Source organism: Dromiciops gliroides, chromosome 6, assembly GCF_019393635.1.
Source record: "Dromiciops gliroides isolate mDroGli1 chromosome 6, mDroGli1.pri, whole genome shotgun sequence".
NCBI classification, from domain to species: Eukaryota; Metazoa; Chordata; class Mammalia; order Microbiotheria; family Microbiotheriidae; genus Dromiciops; species Dromiciops gliroides.
Window position 1 is genome coordinate 199,948,962 of NC_057866.1, and position 22,759 is coordinate 199,971,720.

The 22,759-nt window shown below is 39.4% G+C and overlaps 1 protein-coding gene across 1 annotated transcript in view; it reads left to right on the forward strand.

Annotated features, from left to right (window-relative positions):
- The first annotated feature begins 2,127 nt into the window (after positions 1-2,127).
- The window catches only part of NEIL3 (nei like DNA glycosylase 3), a 67,526-nt gene continuing 46,894 nt past the window's right edge, over positions 2,128-22,759 (forward strand). The window contains exons 1-2 of the mRNA XM_043972480.1: positions 2,128-2,341; positions 19,697-19,824. Coding sequence (XP_043828415.1) covers positions 2,183-2,341; positions 19,697-19,824 — 287 coding nt within the window. The 5' untranslated portion in view covers positions 2,128-2,182. The remainder of the gene's footprint in view (positions 2,342-19,696; positions 19,825-22,759) is intronic.

Here is a 22,759-nt window from a genome sequence, read left to right on the forward strand (position 1 = left end):
GGTGGCTTCGAATCTCTCAAGCCATCTCTCTCCTCAGGACACAAAGAAAGCAACCACACCCAAACTTATCTTCCCAGGATTGAGGGAGACTGGAATGAAGGGTGTAGGTCCCGAAGCTAGCTCAGTCAGATCTGGTTCCACTTATTTCTTTAGGTGTGTCTGTCCTTTGGTTTAGTTTCTCAAGGAGAAGGTTCTTTGATGTGCCTCAGAGAACTTCTGGGGTGCTATGGGCCCATAACAATTTGAAGTGAGAATGAAAGGGAGGTATGGCAAAGCTTGTCCTGTCAAAGGGCAGAGAGAGAAACCTGAGTGTGCAGTCAAAGGAATTCTTCCTTCACCATGTGGCAAATGCAACCTAGAGAAGCAAAGACTAACTAAAATTACTGAAGTCTTTAGCTTTGAGCTGAATCCACCCAATTTTGGAGTGCTAGCCCTTTTCTTCCCTATAAAAAGAAAGTATCAATACTGTCTAATTTTCAAGTTAAAATTTATCACCAAGAGCTCCTGTGCTCTTGTTTTGGACATGTTACAGCATGCACTGAATCTGACACATGTGTGACACAACATATATAAATGAATATTATATGATAATGAACAGTTCACCAATCTCTAAAGAGGTATAATGATTTACAAAACTGCCAGGGTAGGCCATTAAGAATTGTGGGACTCTACAACCCATTTCCTAGATAAGCAGTCTACAATGTTTTTTAAGAACTTTGGCAGGGCCCATCTAGCAAAACTACCTGAAAAGAGGAAGACAGGAAGGTGGTCTAAAGTAGGGATTCTTAACCTTTTCCCACTCAGGACCCCTTTTTGCTGGAGACATTTTTACACGACCCTGGGGTATATAGCTATATAAAATAGGTATATGTAACCTTTTACTCATCGAATTTTTCATGATCCCATATGGGGTCGCTACCCACAGTTTAAAAAGCTTTTGTCTAAAGCCAGGTTCTTTGCAATGGTGGAAAGACCACTACAGTCAGAGACCCCCATCAAATCACTGAACCTCTCTTGATTTTCTCTTTTGTTAAAACAGGGATCATACTGGCAGTAATCTGTAAAATGGGAATAATATTCATTATACAACCTGCTTTGCAAGTTAACTGTGGAACAAGCACAAAATGCTTGATGAGTCTCTAGCATCCTGAGGCTTTAAAACCTTGTTGCTTTGAAAGGTTTTTCCAACATGAAACACATACATTCAGGATCATGTCTCCTTTCTGAGGCTGAAGCTGAATTTGTAAAGAAAAGTCTTGCTGTTTAATTTGACTTGTCCTGATTGTTATCCTCTTGCCCTACCCAGAAACCTGCTTCTGAACACAGAGAGTCAAGGACATCTAGGACAGAGAAAGAAAAATAGCACTGGATCCCTGGATCAGAAGACCTAATTTGGCAGCCTCACTGTGTTTTTAACACCCATAGGATCTTAGGTTGCTTGATTTCTGGGGGACATGTTTTCCTCATCTGGACCTCACATAGACTATCTAAGCATAAGGGAATCAATGACTTGATCTAATCTAAATCCTTTGTTTTATAGATGAAGGAGCTGAGGCCTGAAGTCTCTTGCCCAATTACACAGGTAGTACGCCGTTATGTGGATTTGAATCCGAGTCTTCCAGCTCCTGCAATTTGTTTGAACATAGTTATCTCTCCCAAGAGATTGTGAGATTGGCATCCCTAGTGTTAAGGCGCAGTGCCTGACCCGTCTTAAGCTCTAAAGAAGTGTTTATGGCTGCCTGACAAATCCCACGCCCTTTCCGATGCTCCTAGCAGTCCGGATGACCTGTTTTAGGTACCTTCCTTCTCAAATACCCTGCGAGTTTATGATTCTAAGAGCCTGGAAGGAGCAGGAAGGAAAGATATTCACACCATCTGACTTACCCCAGCTCCTGAAAGACTGCCAGCCTAGGGTCACGCCCCTCTCCTCCTGGCCAATAGAGAGTCCCCCGAGGGCCGGGGTGGGCGGGAGCCCGAGTCCCGGAGCCCGAGGATTGGGTGGAAGCGCCCTTTGGCTCCTCCCAAGCGGACTCCGGAGCTGCGGCCCCGAGGAAGCTTTGGGGCGGAGCTCAGGGAGCGGGAGATTTGACCGGAGGGGCGCGGGGAGGCTCCGGGGCCGGCCAATTGCAGCTTTCTCCCTGTGGGCTGGCAGCACGGCAGGGGAGGAGAGCCAACCCGGGCGATGGTGGAAGGGCCGGGATGCGTACTGAATGCAGAGAAGATCCGCGCCCGGGTGCGCCCGGGCCAGGCGGTGACCGGTGTCCGAGGGAGCGCCTTGCAGCCACCCTCGGCATCCTTGCCCCCAGCAGCTCGCCCCGGGGCACCTGCAGCCTCTTCCGGGGTAAGCTTCCCCTGCTTCCGTTAGGTGGAAGAAAGAACCGTAGATTTAGGGTTAGAAGAGACCTTTGAGCTCATCTGGGCCTGCCTTCCCCCAACCCCCACCCCCTTTTGTTTTTACAGATGAGGAAGTTGAGGCCCCTAGAGTAACAAGTCCAAGATCCCCCAAGTAGTAATTGGCAGAATCAGGATTTGAACCCAAGTCCTTTGACTCGAAATCAAGAATTCTTTCAATCCACCGCGCGAATAGATCTTTTAAAAGGAGAGAATGGAAGTACAGGATAACCCCGGTCTAAAGGGCCCTCTTCCATTAACTGGGTTTCTCTGGGGCGCGAGGGAGCTGCTTCCTTCCTGGTTCCGACTCGCCTGGGCGCCGGATTCCCAGTGTTTGCAGCTGTTGCCTGGGGGAACCTGTCTGGTCCTTGTTTGTTTCTAAAGTTGTTCCTTCCTGAAATTCCATTTCAGGTTGAACTTTCCGGCTCTGCTTGACACCCAAAGCTGCTTTATTTATGTGTAGTGAACCGTTCCTCAGCCTCCAGCCTCCAGCTTCTTCTGTAGATGTATTTCCTGGAGTTAACATGGGGGTCTAGATGGCAATATCATAGATTTAGAGAGGGGGGAGCGGGGGAAGGGGGTCATCTAGTTCATCTCTTTTATTTTACAGTTTAGAGAAATGATTGTCACAGGCAGAATTTGAACTGAGGTCCTCAAATGCCAAAACTGGGTTTCTGTCTCCTGCACCAGGTGTTTCATTTCATAGATTGTTAGAGCAAGAATGGTCCTTAGACAGTATCCTCAAGCTGCCTTGTATTTATTTTGGCATATCTTTGTTAAAATTTATAAGTACTGTCTTCAACAATAGAATAGGAACTCCTTGAGGCCAGAGATTGCTTCATTTTGTCATAGGATCCTCTGTGCCTAACATATGTATATTAGATGTATATTAAACGTTTCATAAAGGCTTTAAAAAAATTTTTTTTTTACTTTTTGCGGGGCAGTGGGGTTAAGTGACATGCCCAGGGTCACACAGCTAGCAAGTGATCTAAATTGGAATTTATGAGTGATAGAACCAGGATTCCTACCCGAGACCCTTCTCGGAGAATCATAAAGAGTGTAGAAAGATCTTTGAGATGACATAGGTTCATTTTTCAGGTGAAGAAACTGAGGCAGAGAGAAAGGAAGTGACCTGGCTAAGATCACACAGCTAAGTTAGTATGGTGTAGTGGAGTAAAGAACATTATAAGACCTGAAGCTCCATCAGGAACAGTGGGCCTGTTTCCTCATCTATAACATAAGCAGGTTAGATGATGATCTCTGAGGTTCCCTTCAGCTATAACGGTCTATGATTTTGCTAAGTGGCCTTGGGAACAGTGGGTTATTTCTCTGCGCTCTTCCTCCCCCTTTTAAGTTGATGGATATACTTACTTTGAAGCTTTCAACTATAATTTCCCTTTTCTGCCTCTCTTAATGTTCCACAACTCTACAACAGATATATATTTCACACCTAATATGTAACCCTTCAAATTCATACCAGAGGCTTGGTTCAATTTTCCACTCATCACAATTTTGCATTCTAATAAATATCTCTTGGGACTTCTGCTTCCCTGAAGTGAAGTTATCCTCTTATTTATTTATTTATTTTTAATTTGCCGTAGCACATCTATTACTTCTTGCTTTGTGATACTCTAGCATTCATCGAAGATGAGGGGGGCATTCCTTTGGTAAGAACTGAAAATCTGTTCTCAAAAAATTCAGCTTGAGCCATCCTGCACAAGAGCCCCCCAGGAGGTGTGGTTCATTGAGTGTTACTGGATGGCTTTCATATTGTATTATACATTAATTCTGACTGCAAAACTTTCATTAGGCCCTTGAAGGGAAGGGAAAGTAGCCAACCATGAAAACTAGCATATGCCTCCCCCTGCCCCAGTTTTAAAGAAATTCATTCAACAAATACTTTTTGATCACCAACTATGTTCCATGTATTGAGAACAGTCTGGCCAGGAATCTTAAGAAATTGGTCTCCTGGCTTCTCTCTGCCTCCCTTCAAAGTTTCAGCTAAAATTCCATTTTCTACAAGAAGCCTTTCCTGATTTCCCTTAATGCTAGTAGTGCTTTCCCTCTATTGATTTTCTCCTATGTATCCTGTCTATATCTTATTCGTACATAGTTTGCATCTTATCTTCTCCATTAACTCCTGGAGGAGGGACCATCTTTTGCCTTGATTTATCTCTCCTAGCTTTTCATGGTGACTGGCACATAAATAGGTACTTAATAAATACTTGTTGACTGACTGATTAATCCTGAAGACATGGAATAAGCATTATATTTTTTTCCTTTTTTCTTTTTCGAGAGGGAGGTTATCTCGAATGGGAAGATAGCTGAAAAATCATTGGTTAAATCAACCCTCTAATTTTTTAGATGAAGAACTTCAGGGAATTGAAATGACTTGCCCAAGAACATGGGATCATGATTTCAGAGCTAGAAGGGACTTAGATATTATCTAGCTCAAACTCTTCATTTTATAGATGTGGAAACTGAGGTCCAGGGTATTAAAATGATTTGCTCAGGCTCATATTGGAATTTTTTTTTTTTGGTGGGGCAATGAGGGATAAGTGACTTGCACAGGGTCACACAGCTAGTAAGTGTCAAGTATCTGAGGCCGAATTTGAACTCGGGTCCTCCTGAATCCAGGGCCTGTGCTTTATCCACTGCACCACCTAGTTGCCCTTCATATTAGAAATAAATGGCAAAGTCAAGTTTGAAACTAGTTTTTTTAATTCTAAATCCAAGTCAAACTTGTAAATGAAACTTGTAAGTGGCAGGTCCAGGATTCCCAACCCAGGTCTTTTGGCTATAATTAATGATAATATAACAATAGTTGTATAGAATTTGAGGTTTACAAAGCACTTTACAAATATTATCTCCTTTTGAACTTACAACAGCCCTTCAAGGTCAATGCTGTTTTCCATTTTACACATGGGGAAATTGATGACTTGCCCAGCATCACACAAGCTAGTAGATGACTGAGGCTAGATTTGAACTCAGGCCTTTGTAACTTCAGGCCCAGCAAGTTAACCACTGTTTTGTTAACTAGTGCTTTGTTCTCTACACCATCCAGTTTCCTTCCTGTGAGTGATCTGTGTACCTTTTTTCTTAGGGGTTTTTTAAGATCCTGTTCTGTGTTTGGTCACAAGTACCTCGATTTAGGGCTGGGGAAGATCTTAGAGAGAGAGCATCTTGGCCAACTCCTTCACTTTTATAAAGGAAGAAAATGAGCCCCCTTGAGGGTTTGTGTATCCCTGTTCAAAAATAACAATTAAAATATTTTTTATTATACTATGTTATGGAAATTCTTGTTTTATTCCATAAATTAAAAAATAAAATAAATAAAAATAACATTCTAAAATAATTTATTAACTGCATACTATGTTTTCTGAACTATGCCAAGCATGGAAGATGCAAAGAAAGAGCAGAAATAGCCCTTGACCTCAAGGAAATTATGTTCTATTAGGGGAAGAAAGAGAGAAGAGGAGACAAAGAGGAGAGAGAAGAAAGAGAGAGAGAGAGAGAACACACATGCAAGATAGATAGAGAGTAGGGGCAGCAAGCACCGGCCCTGGATTCAGTAAGACCTGAGTTCAAATCTGGCTTCAGACACTTGACACTTACTAGCTGTGTGACCCTGGGCAAGTCACTTAACCTTCATTGCCCTGCAAAAAATATAAATAAATAAACAATAAAGGATAAATACAGAGTAGATGGAAGGTAGTCTTAGAGAGAAAGGCACTAACTTTGTGGGAACTGACAAAGATCTCCTGGGGAGGTAGGCTTTGACCCAAGTCTTATTTGGAATTGAGCTTTGAGAGGAAGAGCTTTGGGCATGGAAGGCAATCAATTCAAAGATGCAAAGACAAGATGGAGTATGCCCCAGGAACAGCAAGTTGGCCAATAAGGTTAAACTGAGTAGAGGAGACTGTTAAAAGACTAGAAAAGAGGAAGGGACCATATTTTGAAAGGCTTTAAATGCCAAATGGAGTTTATATTTGTGACTAGAGGTGATAGGTAACAGTTTGGAGTATATTGGAGATAGGGTGGAGATGACTTCTCAGGGTCTTGTTTTAGTAACATCACCTTGGCAGCCTTGTGAAAGATGGATTGGAGTGGAGGGAGACTTAAGGCAGGGAAACCAACTAAGAGGCCGTTGTAATCATCCAGGCGAGATGGGATGGGGACCTGGATTAAGATGGTAGCTTTGTGAGCTGAAGGAATGTGATGTATGCAAGAGATTTTACAAAGGAAATTATTACAAGATTTAGCAACTGATTGTATATGTGCAGCAAACAAGGCAGAGGAATCGAGGATGAACCTGGGTGACCAGAAGGATGGCAATACCCTCAACAGAAAAAGGGAAGTTTAGAAGAATGTGGAGTTTTGGGGCAAAGATAATGAGTTCTGTTTTGCACATGAGTTTGAGATATCTAATAGTCAGTTGGTGATGTGGGATTATAGCTTAGGAGAGAGTCTAGTTCTGGATAAATATGTCTGAGAATCATCTCCATGAAGATGATAATTGAACCCATAGGTATATTCTTGTTTACAGATTAAACCAAGAATTTTTTTTCCCTCCTAAATGCCACTTCTCTGATTTCTAAACAAAATGAGAACTCATCTTTCAAATCAACAACCATGCTAATTGCTAGGCAAATGAAGACAAAAATAAAACAGTATCTGTTCTCAAAGAGTTTATAGTCTACTGGAGTAAAGGGGAGGAATGTGAAATAAGGATGGAGAGACTCAGTGTTGATAAATTGTGGTTAAGAGGTTTGTTTTTTTTTTTATGTTGTTTCCCCTAGTCAAAAGTGAGCAAAGTCCTTTCGTTGTATCCCCAACACTTTAACATAGTGATTGACATTTTATCAATACTTGTTGACTGCCTGACTAAACGGGGAACTATTGTAGTTTTTTGTGGGGGGGCAGGTTTAAGGTAGTGGATAGTCAAAACTCTGTCCTAAGGAGATTATTGTCATCTATGTGAAGACTATATTAGAGTGGGAAGAGACTAGTGTCATGGAGAACTTGAAGAGGTTTTCATGTGGCTATTAACATTTTGCATTTACTCCTTTGAAAATTATCTGCTATGTCCTTTGACCAATTTTCCATTGGGTTGTGTGTGTTGCTCTTATAGATATGACCACTTCCTTTTAAATTCTAGATAATAGATCTTTTTTTTTTTTTTTTTAGGGAGGCAATTGGGGTTAAGTGACTTGCCCAGTGTCACATAGCTAGTAAGTGTTAAGTGTCTGAGGCTGGATTTGAACCCAGGTCCTCCTGACTCCAGGGCTAGTGCTCTCTATCCACTCACTGTACCACCTAGCTGCCCCCTAGCTATTAGATCTTAATCTTTCTCCTATGAGGACCCCTCCTCCTTGCTGAGAAAGTTGAGGTCATTCATCATGAACTCCCTTTCCTTCTCTTCCCTTTCAGAATCCAAAGGCACAGAGTAAAGACACTGTCATTCTCCCCCCACCCACCCACCACTGTTTTTCCCCAGGCTCTGGCAATGACAAGTCCCTTCTCCATGCAAAAGCTTGATAAAAAAAGCAATTTTCTCCAACATCAAAAGCTTCTAGCTTGATCCTGTCCTCTTTTATTCTCTTGTTTTTTTCTGTCATGCTTTTTGTTGTTGTTGTTGTTTTTTTAGCAATCTCATTCTTTCCCAATCTTTCCCCTCTCTTCATCTGCTATTTCCTTCCCTACTACCCTAAAAAATGACTGTCTTCCCAATCATTAAACAACTTCTCACAGGTCTTAAAACCCCCTTAAACTATTGTCCTCTATCTCTCTCCCCTCTCACAGATTCCTAGTAAAAGCTACCTTCGCTTGGTACCTACGCTTACTCTCATTCTCTTCTAAAATACCTGTAATTTGGCTTCTGACCTGATCATTCTGCTGAAACTGTTCTCTCTCACATTACCAGTGATGTTACTTGCTAGATCTAATGGTCTTTTATTCAGTCTTTGTCCTGCTGGGCCTGTTTGCTGCATTTGACCCTGCTAACCATCCTTTCCTCTTGGACATTCTCTCTTCTCTGGGTTTTCTTAATGCTTTTCGTTCCTGGTTTTTCTTCTGCCCCTCTCGACTCCTCAATTGCCATTTTAGTTCATTCATACCTTAACTCAGCGGCCGCTAGGTGGCGCCATAGTGCATAGAGTGCTGGGCTTGGCATCAAGAAGGCTAATTTTCCTGAATTCAAATCTGGCCTCAAACATTGACTAGCTGTATGACCCTGGGCAAGTCACTTAACTTTGCCTCAGTTTCCTCATCTCTAAAAAGAGTTGGAGAAGGAAATGGTAAATTTGTATCTTTGCCAAGAAAACCCCAAAAATGGGGTCATAAAGAATCAGACATGACAGAAGAACAACATCCTAATTGTAGGTTTTCCCAAAATTCTCTCCTGGATGTCTTCTCACCTTTCTCTGAACTTTCTTTCTGGGTAACCTCAGCAACTCCCATGGGTTTAAGTATCATCTCCTTTGCAGATAATTCACAGATCTTTGTAGCCAGCCACAGTCTCTGTCCTGAATTTGTGTCAATATCACCCACTGAACATTTTAAATCAGATGTCCTAAAGGTATCTCAAACACAACATATTCAAGACTGGATCTTTCCCCCACAAATCTTCTCTTCTAAATGTCCCTGTTCTCATTGGCACCACAGTTCTTCTGAGCCCCCAGGTTTTTTGTTTTTTGTTTTTTAGTGAGGCAATTGGGGTTAAGTGACTTGCCCAAGGTCACACAGCTAGTAAGTGTTAAGTGTGTGAGGCCGGATTTGAACTCAGGTACTCCTGACTCCAGGGCCGGTGCTCTATCCACTGCGCCACCTAGCTGCCCCTGAGCCCCCAGGTTTTTAACCTTAGCAGCATTATACGGTATAATGCTAGAGGTTGGGGAAACCAGTTAGGAGGCTATTGCTTATTATTGGTGTTTGGGGTTTATTTATTTTTGTGTTTAGTTACAGGTTATCATCTATCCTCCTGCCAGGGATATTCCATTCAATTCAGTTGGGCACTCCTGAGATGATTGTACAAGAAAGCAACACTCACTCTTCCTCATCCCACATATCAAACAGTTGCTACATCCTATCAGGTCAAATTCGACAATGTCTTTCACAACTCAAATCTCCTCATTACTCATAGTCATCAGGACCTCACTACCTTTCACCTAGACTATTTCAGGACTTTCCTAATTCATCTCCCTGTCTTAAGTCTTTTCCCGCATTGTGATACATTCTCTACACTGTGGCCCAAGTGATTTTCCTTAAGCCCAGAGTTGACTGTCATTCAGCTACTTTTTAAAAATTGAATTACATTTTTTTCAGTTAACAAAACTATTTTCTCTTCTTCCCACTTCACATGAAAAAAAAGGTGGTTGTTGTTGTTTTTTTTAACAAATATGCATAATCAAGCAGAACAAACTCTCCTATTAGCCAAGTCCAAAAAATCATGTCTCATTCTGCAACCTTAGTCTGCTGGTAAGGAGGTGGGTGGCATGCTTCATCATCAGTTCTCTGGATTTTGTCTACTCATTACATGGATTGGAATTATTTTTATAGTGTTATTGTCATTATATAACTTATTTTCCTCAATTCATACTAATCTTCCCAGGTTTTACTGAAACTTTCTCTTTTATCATTTCTTGTGTCACATTCCTTTACATTCATATGTCATAATTTGTTTGGCCATTCCTCATTTGATGGTTACCCCCTTGGTTTCTGGTTCTTTGTTAATACCAAAAAAAACCCCCCAAACTCTAAACCAGCTGCATATATTTTGTACATATGGATCTTTTTATTCTTTCATTTATGTGTTTGGTTTGTAGTCCTACTAGTAGTATTGATGGGTCAGAGAATGTTTATTTACTTTTATGGCATCGTTCCAAATTGCAGGACAAATTCATAGTTCCTCCAATAATGCATATATTCTTGTTTTCCCATAACACCTCCGACGCTGGTCATTTCTTTTTTTTTTCTTAACTTTACCAATATGGGGGATGTGAAAGAGAACCTCAGCATTGCATTAATTTGCATTTCTCTAATTCTTAGTCATTTGGAAAAAAATTTTCACTTAGTTATTGATAGCTTGAATTTCTTCCTTTAAAAAGACCTATTTATAATTTTTCATACCATTTGGGGAAAGGTTCTCTTCTTTTACATTTGTATCTTGGAAATGAGCCCCTTATCAGAGAAACTTGCTGCAATTGGGGCATGCTTCATTACTTTTTTTTTTTAAGTGAGGCAGTTGGGGTTAAGTGACTTGCCCAGGGTCACACAGCTAGTAAATGTTAAGTGTCTGAGGCCAGATTTGAACTCAGGTATTCCTGACTCCAGGGCCGGTGCTCTATCCACTGCGCCACCTAGCTGCCCCTATGCTTCACTACTTAATAAACTCCAATATCTGACTGCCTATCGTCTCTAGGATAAGATATAAAGCAGCCTGTTTATCAAGGAACAGTTAGGTCCTTTCCAGAGTTTCATGCCTATACCCCTCCCTTCATTCTTTAACAAAAGAATGGCAGCTCATTTTCTCATCCTCTTCTCTGGGGCCTTACTTGGAGACCTGTGTTTTGGAGAGGGAAGAGACTAGAGGTTGGGGAAACCAGTTAGGAGACTATTGCTTATTATTGGTGTTTTGAGTTCATTTGTTCTTGTATTTAGTTCCAGGTTATCATCTGCTCCTCCTGCCAGGGATATTCCATTCAAATGAATTGGGCACTCCTGAGATGATTGTACAAGAGAACAGCACAACTTGGTACTCAGGCCTTACTAACGATTACTCCATTATTAGCATGTCACATATAATGTGGTAATGAGATAGCCCAAAGAAATCAAACCCCACTGACTAGAGGAAATAAACATAAACAGTGCTAGGAGGGACTCAGCTGACAAAAGAAGAAATGATTACCTCACTGGAGAAGATAACAGAAATTAGGATAGATCACAGAAGTTAAAACTGTGAATCTACTTCTCTTTTAAAAATTAGATTTTAGAACAAATGTTCAGTTATAAGCTCTCAACTCTCAGTGCAGTCTTAAATATTTTTTCTTTGACTTTTCTTTTTCTGGTTCTTTTGATCTGAAGGATAATTTTTTGTAAATCATAATGAGTGAAAAAATATTTTTTGTGGAAAGATGAGATCTGTCTGAAACATGGCAAGTTTTACCTACCTTAGGCAAGACCATGTTAGTGTAATAGATAGTAAATATTTATTAAGCACCTACTATGTGCCAGGCACTGTATTACCTGCTGGAGGTACAAAGAAATACAAAAGACAGTCTCTTCTTTGGAGGAGACACTATGCAAACAGATACTTACAAATGAGCTATATATAGTATAAATAGGAAATAACCAACAGGAAGAAGCAACTAGAATTAAGAGGGATTAGGAGAGGCTTCCTGTAGAAAATAGGAATTTAGCAGGGTGTTGAAGGAATCCAGGGAAGTCAGGAGGAGGACCTGAGGAGGGAGAGCATTCCTGGCATTGGGAACAGTCACCAAAAATTTCTTGGCAGGGTCTAAGGTATATGAAGACTAGAAGGGTAGAGGAGGCCAGGATATGAAGCCTTTGAATCCTAGACAAGATTTTTTTTTGGGGGGGGCAATGAGGGTTAAGTGACTTGCCCAGGGTCACACAGTTAGTAAGTGTCAAGTGTCTGAGGCCGGATTTCAACTAAGGTATTCCTGAATCCAGAGCCGGTGCTTTTTCCACTGTGCCACCTAGCTTCCCCCATTTTTTGTTTTGTTTTGGGTTTTTTTTGCAGCCAGACAGGATTTTATATTTGATCCTGGAGGTAATAGGGAGCCACTGGAGTTAATGGAGAAGGGCAGTTGACTTAGATTTGTGCTTTAAGAAAATCACTTTGGCCACTGAATGGAGAATGGACTGGAATGACTATCTGTGGCAGGGAGACCAACCAGCAGACTATTTTAATAGTCCAGGTGTGAGGTGATGAGGGCCTGTACTAGTGGAATGGCCATGTCAGAGAGGGATGTTTCAAAGGTGACATCAACTGGCCTTGGCAATGGATTGGAAATAGGCGGGGAGGGGGCGAGGTGAGAGATGGTGAAGAGTTGAGGATGATACCTAGGTGGTGAGTCTGGGGGACTGTATTAGAGGTTTCTGGGAAAAAAAGATAATGAGTTCAGTTTTGGACATGTTGAGTTTAAGCTGTCCAGTTGGCAGTGTGGAGATATGAGACTAGAAGCCAGCAGAGAGGGCTGGTTAAATAGGTTTGAGAATCATCAGCTTAGAAATGGATACTTGAATCCATGGGAGCTGATGAGATCATCAAGTGAAATAATATAGAGGGAGAAGAAAGGAAGATCCTGGACAGAGCCTTGTGGGACACCCATGGCTAAAAGTGACATTAGATGAAGATCCAGCAAAGAAACCGAAATGGAGTAGTCAGATAGGTGGGAGGAGAACCAGGAGAAAGAATAAATAGTGTCCCAAAAAGCCAGAGAGTGATCAACAATGGCCAAGGCTACAGAGAGGTCAAGAAGCATGAGACAGATGCTGTGTTTTCCAGGCATTTGTGACAGAAAGCTGAAGCTCCTAAAAGGTTTTTGCCATGTGTTTGAAACACTTATTATTCCACAGAATGATATTTGAAAGATACTTAAGGAAACCACATGATATTTTCCTCGTACCATCTCACTAAGCAATCAAAGCCTAAATTACAAAAAGAATCCTAAGAAACATTTGTTTAACTTTAGATTAGGAAAGTGTGGGGGAATACCATGGTGCATGAAAAGAAACTGAGTCCTTAGTCATCATTAGTAGATTTCCTGTTCTCTATTTTCCATATAACAAGGGATCTTAGCTTTGAATCTGTGAAATTAAAAAAAAAATTGATAACTATATTTCAACATAATCAGTTTTCTTTCTAATCCTATGCACATATTCTTTTATGCAATTAGAAACTTAATTCAAGTCAGCAAGCATTTATTATATTTATACTGGGAAATGGGCTAAGTTTTGGGAATATAGATGCAAGGAAAAAGGAAGACCGTGTTTGCTCTTGAGCTTACGTCCTAATGGGGGAAGATAATATATTAAAGAAGATTGAGAAACATGGATTCTGGGAAGGTGCCCAGAGGCTTCACCAGACTTCCAAAAGGATCCATGACATGTAAGAATGTTAAGAATTCTGACCATAGAGTGTATCCTTTCAGTCTAATTTAAAAACATATAACAGTCAGCTAGCAGGACAACTTCATATAGAAACTCAACTTGCATTTTATTCCACCCCAGGATGCTAACACTGGTCATATAAGGAGTACCGCGGCTAGTGGTTACGTATTCTGTGTTTGGAGTTATGGTACTGCCGTATAATCTTATGCAGATAGCAATATAAGCACATTTTGTAAAACTTTGTTGGATGCTGCAGAAACCTTATGGCAAGAAACAACTCTAGAATATCAATGAAACTTAGCTAATTGATGAGCTGTGAGAGATCATTCTTCCAGTTTCATTTAGCATCAGAGAATTTTAACGCTGGGAGGAAACTGATTTTTGTCTTGCCTGAAACACATTTCTTCCATATGTGTTTCTTAAAATACAACCTAAAACAATTAACCTACAAGATAGTGCTCAAAGAGATAATATAATCTAAGAATCATTGGCCTACAAAAAAAATAATGAAACAAAACCCAGACAATATTTTTCAGGCCTTATAAAAAATAGTTGCCTAGAAATATTTCTACCAAGGGCAGAGTATAGGAAAACTGGATAAAGGAATCACCCATTTAATTCACTTAGACATCTGATTGGACTGCTAAGTGACTAGAGCTCTAGGCCTGGAGTTAGAAAGACTTGACAACTTAGTAGCTGTGTGACTCTGGGCTAGTCACTTAACCTTGTTTCCTTATCTGTAAAATGAGCTGGAGGACCTGAGTTCAAATTTGACCTCAGACACTTAACACTTACTAGCTGTGTGACCCTGGGCAAGTCACTTAACCCCAATTGCCTCACTAAAAAAAAAAAAATGAGCTGGAGAAGAAAATGGCAAACCACTCTAGTATCTCTGCCAAGAAAACCCCAAATGGGGTCACAAAATCTTGGACAGACTAAAAATGACTGAACGGCAACAATAACAACAAAAAACAAACCCTCATGTGATTACCAAGCTCCAGAACTTCCAGGTCAAATAAAATAATGTAAGTGGTCTAGTTTACACATTACATACTGAGTACCTCCAGTCAAAATCACTCACCATCAACAATGAATAAAAGGAGAAATTGGAATATGATATCATGTCAAAGAGGAAATCAATTATACTGGTTGACAATTTGTTTCAGAATAATATAATTCTGCAAGAAGAAAAAAAAGATCTTGTCACAAGTGAGAATTTCCTAATGTTCTTTGCTGGGAAACTTCATTTTCTTTGAAAATATTTTAGATAATAAAATAGAATCAATATTAAACATATTTGTCAAATTATATATCATCTAAATACTTAAAGGAAGAGATAACTGTACATGATTTGAGTTTGCCTCTTTCGCTCTTCAATAAATATATCCAGGAAGACAGAGACTATAACATTATGAACAGTGCTATAAAAGTTAATATGGTGGAGCTGTGGGAATTACTGGATTGGAATGAATAGGAGCGTACCTCATTTTTAACAAGACACAGCACCTGAACAAGGGAGTAACGATTTCCTGACAGTATCCCCCCTTCAGAGACCTATAAAGCGCTTGTGACTTACACTCTGGGTAGGCCTCCAGATTTGGTTATTCTAGGTCTCTCCCTTTGTATCACTGCTGCTCTCTGCTCCACATGGCTTGCCTTCTCCAGACAAGCCTCTGCTGCTCTCCTCAGACATCACTAGTGAATACCCTCCATTGTTCTTTCTGTGCAATACCCTCCATTATTCTGCTATCATTTTCCATTACTTCTTGCACTTCATAGTCACTGCTGTCATTGACATCCTTGGCAGCTTCTGTTACTTAGCCTACTATCAGCTCTTCTCTATTCCCTGGTCTAGTCACTTAGCAGTTTCTATTTGTCTCCGGGAAATGCTGTGTATCACCTGCTTTTTGTTGCTCAGCTTATAGCTCTCTGCATTTCTTCAGTAGAGGTGACCCCATCCCTTTCTGTGGGATGTAGTACACATAGGACAAATCTCTTAGTGTGTTCAAAGAATAACCACCGTCATATAATAACCATTACTTTTGAGCCTATTTTTGTGTATAGTACCCATTACCCCCAAAAAGTCACATTGATTTAGGATGTGGGAAGATGGCTGTAGGGATCCCTCCTTCTTGTACCAGAGAAGCAAGCCTCTGCTTCTAGGCCTAGGAGGCCTAACAGGCATATGGTGAACCACTACCACCAGCCTCCTCTGCCCCTTAACATGTGGTTTGCTCATCACTTCCTAATAGGATCTCAGGGTTTGGTGGGAAATATCTCCTATTCTTTCCCAAGTTGTCCCTTTATCCCCTTTCTCCTCCATGTCAGTAGGGCTGTTTCTGGAACATCAAGAAAAAAGTGAACTACAGCATAAATGAAATTTACATAATTAAAGCACACTTATATCAAGGAAAACCATACCGGTGACTTTTTCCCCCCTTGCTTTGATGCATCCATGACTTTATTAGTGGAAGTACTCCCTCTACTGATGCAAATCATGTTCATTCCATGTCTTCTGCAATTCTCGTTGAGGTTTCTCTATTAATCTTTCATAGATGATCAATTATTCAGGAGTCTTTGTTCTTATTGTTTTAGTATCTCAGCAATTCCACTAGCCATGCAAATTGCCTCCCTCTCTTCTCTCATTCAGCCCATATGACCAGTTTGCCTCCTTTGTCGATCATATACATCCTTGACAATACCTTTTATCAGCCCCTGTGTACAAGTTACTGTTGCTGACAAACTACAATCTGCTTATCCTTCCATGCTTCTTTCCATTACTCTGTAGCTTGGAATTTAAATTCTTCAGATGATATTCTCATAATTTGCAGCCCCATGTCATTCTTTATTTTATTTATTTATTTATTTATTTTAGTGAGGCAATTGGGGTTAAGTGACTTGCCCAGGGTCACAGAGCTAGTAAGTGTTAAGTGTCTGAGGCCGGATTTGAACTCAGGTACTCCTTACTCCAGGGCTGGTGCTCTATCCACTGCGCCACCTAGCTGCCCTGCCATGTCATTCTTAATGGAATATTGGTATGAAAGAGACCTTTGCTGTGGTGGGGGGAGTTAGAGGTCAGTAAGAGCACTAATTATTCATTTACACACAGGTCTCCTTCCTTTTCAATTTCATTTTATTCATCTGAAGTGCTTATTATACAAAATGTAACATGAAAGTGTCAGTTCAGTCTATTCATTCAGGTGCATATTGTAATCTGCCATTCATCCACTTTGTTTTTCAATGTGAATGATTATGCTGATCTTTTCTTGTATAATTGGGGATTTCTCCGAGGAGCATTTCTAACATTCCAGGGCTCGGTACAATTAATACGATGTCATCTAGGAACAGAGAACATCATCAAGAGATTATTTTATTTTGCTCTTACAATTAAGAACCTTTGATATCAATACTCGATCATTGTACAAAGTTATCCCTATAGTAATTTCTGTTTCGTTATTTTGATATATGATGGCCTATAAGGAGCTTTGAAAGCCACATTTCACATTCCGTCTAGTCCAGTGCTTGTTTGAAATCAACATACAATAGGACCTACATCTCTAAGCCACTTGTGTGCCCATAAAAATGTGGTCTGCTAAGAATTGTCATTGGAAGGTATGCCTGTCCCCTTCTCATGCTTTCATCAATATAATAATGGAGACTTAACACATTCATAGAGATTGTATAGCAATGAGAAAGTAAGGACATGGTTCTGTAGTTGATGATTGATTTCTTTGCATTTGCTTTCTGGGAGACTAGGACAGGGAAGAGACTATACACAAAGGCAGCATTTGAAAAAAATTATTTCAATTAGCAAAAATCTACCTTCTTTCCTTCCTACCTCTCTCCCCCAATCTCTGTTGAGAAAGCAAACATACAAACAAAAAAATCAGCATTAAAAACACGTATGGTCAAGCAAAACAAATTCCCACATTCCCATGTCATACACACACACACACACACACACACACACACACACGTCCCAGTCTTCACTCTGAGTTCATCAGCTCTTTATCAGGGGGTGAGTGGCTTTTTTTCTCATTGGTCTTCCAGAATAATGATCGATCAGTATGTTGATCAGCGTTCCTAAGTTTATCAGAGTTGTTCATCTTTACAATATTGATGTTCTCATATAATTTGTTCTCCTAGTTCAAAAACCTTGTTCTTGTTCCAGTTGTCCCTTCCTTGAAGCGATCCTCTATTTCTCTACTTTTTTTTTCCACATGTGAGAAAAAAATAAATGTGACTTATACTGGAGCTGAGATATCTATCTGTGGAAAAGCCTTACTCTGCAATGAGAAAGTCTATCTTCTCCGTGCTCAACCATGCATAGGCAGGATAAATGATAATCAGCACAATAAATCATATGTTGTTGCTCCAAAATGTGTGTTGTTTTGAAGTTTTCTTATTATTAAGCCATTCTAAAATGGTAAGGGGAACCTCTCTCAATCATACTTAGGTGTGACAAAGGAGGGATGGGGAAAAGTGTAAATGTCAAGTAATATATTAGCTGCTGAATTGAATTATAAAGGGCATCATGAGAAAGTCAAGTGCGTATTGTCTAATTGTTTATAGCTTGGGCCAAGATAAGTTTTCAGCAGCTAATTTTTAAATTATTCCTGGTTAGTTGTGAGTTCTGTTGAAAAAATATGATCATACTTTATATTGGGCTATTAAGCAACAGTATCTTCTCAATCATAAGTTGATGACCAAAACCTCACCCCTGTAGTAGAAAATAGCTCTTAGAGACCACAGATCTAGGATTGGAAAGGACTTCTGAGGGCTTCTTGCCCAACCCCCTCAACTTATGAACGAGGAAACTGAGGTCCAGGGAATATAACCCAAGATCATAGATGTAGAGTATGCATCAGAGGCAGTATTTGAACCCAGATATTTTGAATCAGAGCCAGTGCCCTTTCTACTTTACCATACTTCCCCATAAATTACAAGAAACAGAATAAGTGGTTCTTGAATTTAGCTCTCACCAGAAATAAAAGCTGACAGTTCACTGAGCTCAAGTATTAAGAAAAAAGTTTAGAATTCTGCTTAAAGTCTTTGTGGTTAAGACCGCCTTTATTCAAACAAACTCGGTTAATTTAGAACTAACAATTTTTGGTGTAGTGAAGAGAACAATGGAAGGGGAATCAGGAGACCTGGGTTTTAGTCCCAACCCCACCATTATTTTAACTTCTTGCTTCAATTTCTTCACCTATAAAATGCAGGACTTATATTATGTGATCTTTATGATCTATTTTAGGTCTCAAATTTTATAATTCTAAGTTATTAAATGAAAACTAGTCTTACATTTATCTTTGAATTAGCTGTTTAACAACAAGAATTTAACAAATACATATTCTGAACAATATGCCAAAATCTTCCAAGGCTATGTGTTCTCTATCCTAGTGCTGTATATAAATCAGCTTCTCTAGGTTTCTTTTTAAAGGGAATTGGTTGGGAAGGGTGGGAGTGGGGAGAAATGAGTGATGCGAGGTATGGAGGTTTATGAGAGATCTCTTGGGTGTCATAGGTTGGAAAACTTTGATAACTACTCCAATCTTATGACCTATATCACCTTGGTAGCAGGAGAGGGAGGGGAAAAAGTCCAGTTTTTCATTCAGGCATTGCCACCACCCAATAGCTTCAGAGCCAATATCGCCAGTCTCCACAAGGCCCCTAAATCTCTCCAAAGATCCACTGAGGATTCTTGGCTTCACTATGAGAAATAGAGCTCTGGAGGGATATGGATTGGAAGGCATATTTTTATATCTTGCCTTAGGAAAGAGAGTGTATGTGTGCACTCGTGTGTGCATGTTGGTGTATACAGACACAAAATTTTCCTGTAGTTCTCAACTTTCTTTCAACAAAAAAAATCATGCTCAGAATCTGGGCCCTGAAAGAATGCATAATATGACAAGAATTTTTAGTTTATTCTTCCAGCTGTCTGCTAACTACTCCTCCCACCCCCCATTTCTAACATCTTTTAAAAAATGATTGCATAGCAATTTGGCAGGATCTCCTCTCTTTGTAAACAACTGATTACATTACCTGACTTTTTGGAGAAGATCTCACCTCGTTTAGATGCACCTGTGCATGCAGTAATATAAATATGTTTAAGAATTGAATTATAATTTTGTTTGTTGTGTTTTTGCATGTGTATGTGTGTGTTTCCTAACAGACTGCTCCAATGAACAGTAATAAAGATTCCTGTTGGAGTTTCCCAGGATTGCTTAATGGATGTGTTTACAGTGGTGTGGAAACTTTGGGGAAAGAGCTTTTTATGTACTTTGGGGTAAAAGCCTTAAGGTAAGATGTATCATCATGTCTATATTTTTAAAGAGGTGCTTCTTGCAGGTTTCTTCATGCTGTTATATGTTCTAGTTAGCCATGACTTATAGGATCCCAAGTAAGTAACTATGATGCTATTATAGAGTAGTGGGCAAATTCAGATTGTGATGTCATCACAAACAGAGGGGCAGACAGAACTGTGTGCTTTCATTCTTATGCCTGTTTATGAGAGATCACAAAATTTGTTTAATAATCTCCATTGTTTACTTTAAAAAATTATGACTTTTAACAATGGTGAACAAAACCATTTTCATTTTTTTGATTAATAAGGATTTATTTCTCTCCCTCCCACCTTTTCCACAATTGACAAAAAAGGAAAAAGAAAACCATCATTACAAGTATTCATTGTCAAGCAAAACAAATTCCTGTAAAACAAACATTTCGATATACAAACACAAAAATATTATGTATGAAACTATTTCAGTTATGCAGATAGTAGCTGTGTGACTATGACTTTTTCTCTCTGTGAATGAAACAACTTTTTTGTGATGAGTTGTTGACTTGTGTGAGTGGAGGGAGTTTCTACATGGGGAAGTTTCCACACAGATGAATCAGAAGATCAGACCATTAAACCCCTGAAAACAAACTCCTATTTTTACCTCTCAGAATTATTATGAAGAAAAAGCTTTGTAGAATTTGTAGCAGATTGTACACGAGTACAATCTAGAAATACAAATTTATTGTATGTATGTGTGTACATATCTATATTCATATCTACATCTATATACATGCATACAACTATATATATGAAAATCACTAAGTTACAATTTTGGTGCAGCTTGATGTTGGGCTGTGATAATTTTTAGGTACAAAGTCTGATATTAACTATCTTGAAAGTAATCATTCTGTCTTCAGATATATAAATAAAGCATAAAATGAACAAGCTTATATAACCTTCTTTTAAAAAGAAGGAAATATTAATGGGTATTCTTCTAAACAGAGGAGAACGAATCGCAAATATAGAATGTGACTACAGCGTTTGTTAGTGCTTTTTCCCTGGTAATGCTTAGCACGTTTGGGTTTTTGTTTGTTTGTTTGTAACTCATCTTTTCTGTGAGGTCATGTCTTTCGTCTTTCTTGGCAGCTACTGTCCTTGGACCACAGCGTCAGCTTGTGATCCTTTTTTCTGAAGTTGGTAACATCAGCAAGTATCTGCAAGTGCATGTAGTCATGATATATTGCAGGTTACATTATTGCCATAGGAGATGGATGAGATTGGGGGGAGCAGGGTGTATGGGTTGGAATTTGGCTGTGAACAATGCAATTTACACTAGATTCTGTGCTAGAGAAGTATAAGCATTGATACATTATTGATGAACAGGTATAAAGTCTGAATTTATTTCTGTGGAATGAAAGGGAGGTTTTTAAATTTAAATTTAATTTATTATTTTTTTTATCAAATGCCCTCCACTAGGCTTAGAAGGGGGAAAAACCCAACAACAATACTACTGAATCCAGAAGTATTAGTTGTCTCTCATGTAATGCTAAAATAAGAATATTTTTTGCCTTCTAACTGAGCAGTCTTTTCCTGTCCCTGGGGAATATATAGTTCAGCATCAAGGTGGAGAAAACTCCTAAAGATTGCCTCTTTTGTACTCTTTACCTACCAAAAGAAAACATAGATGTAGTGTTTTCTGAGACTGGTAGAAAGCATCTATTTGAAGCTGAACTTGGGGACCTGCAATCAGTTGTCTCTTCTTTAGGTACCTAGTATGGTGTTCTGAATATAGTAGACACTCAATTTAGCTAGTATATCACATGCTCATGTTAGAGATGGAAGGGATTTTAGAGATAAATTTCAATTAAATAATTTTACTAATAAGACCAGTAAAGTGACTTACCCTAGTTCACACAGCAGGATAGTAGTCGGGACTAGAACATGGCATTCATCCTGCAGTGCTCAGTCCTTTCCTCTGTTCAGTCCTTTTTTCCATTTTTCTATTTTTTCCTTTTAAAATGTGTCCTTGGGGCAGCTAGGTGGTGCAGTGAATAGAGCACCGACCCTGGATTCAGGAGTACCTGAGTTCAAATCCAGTCTCAGACACTTAACACTTACTAGCTGGGTGACCCTGGACAAGTCACTTAACCCCAATTGCCTCCCTAAAAAAAAAGTGTCCTTGATGCTCCTCTTTTTTTCACCATTCATATTCCCCAATGATTTCCCCAATTTTCTTACACCACCCTTATAAAAATTAATTAATTAATGATCATGACCGGACAAAACCCTCCACACATTGGTCATGTATGAAAATTTATGTTCCATTCCACACTTAGACTCCAAGAGGTGGAAGGCACAACTCATCATCAGTGCTCCAAAGTTAGGCTTAGTCACTGCATCAGCCATAGTTCTGAAGCCTTTTAATTATTGTTCTCTTTTACACTACTGAGTTCATCATGTGAATTGTTCTCCTGGTTTTGCTAAATCACTTTGCATCCGTTCATACAGGTCTTTCCAAGTTTCTCTTAATTTTTAATATTCCTCATTTTTTTGCTGCCTAATACTCTATTGTATTCATGTGCCATAATTTGTTTAGTTATTCCACAATCCAAAGGGACCTTTCAGTTTTTGCTACTATAAAAAGTGCTATTTGTTGTTATATGAGATAATTACCTATGTCTTCAACCTCTTGGGATTATTCGCCTACTGGTGCTAAATTGTGGGATTAGTGAATTTTTAAAAGTAAATTCCAAATTGCATTCCATAATGGTTAGACCAATTCACAATTCTAACAATATGGAGTATGGTTTTCCTATAACTCTTCCAGTAATTACTATTTCTGTCTTTTATCATCTTTGCCAATTTACTGGGTGTAAGTTGAAAATTCAGAGATGTTTGGTTTCCTTCTCTTAGTGATTTGAACCAATCTTTCATTTTTCATTAATACCTAGTATT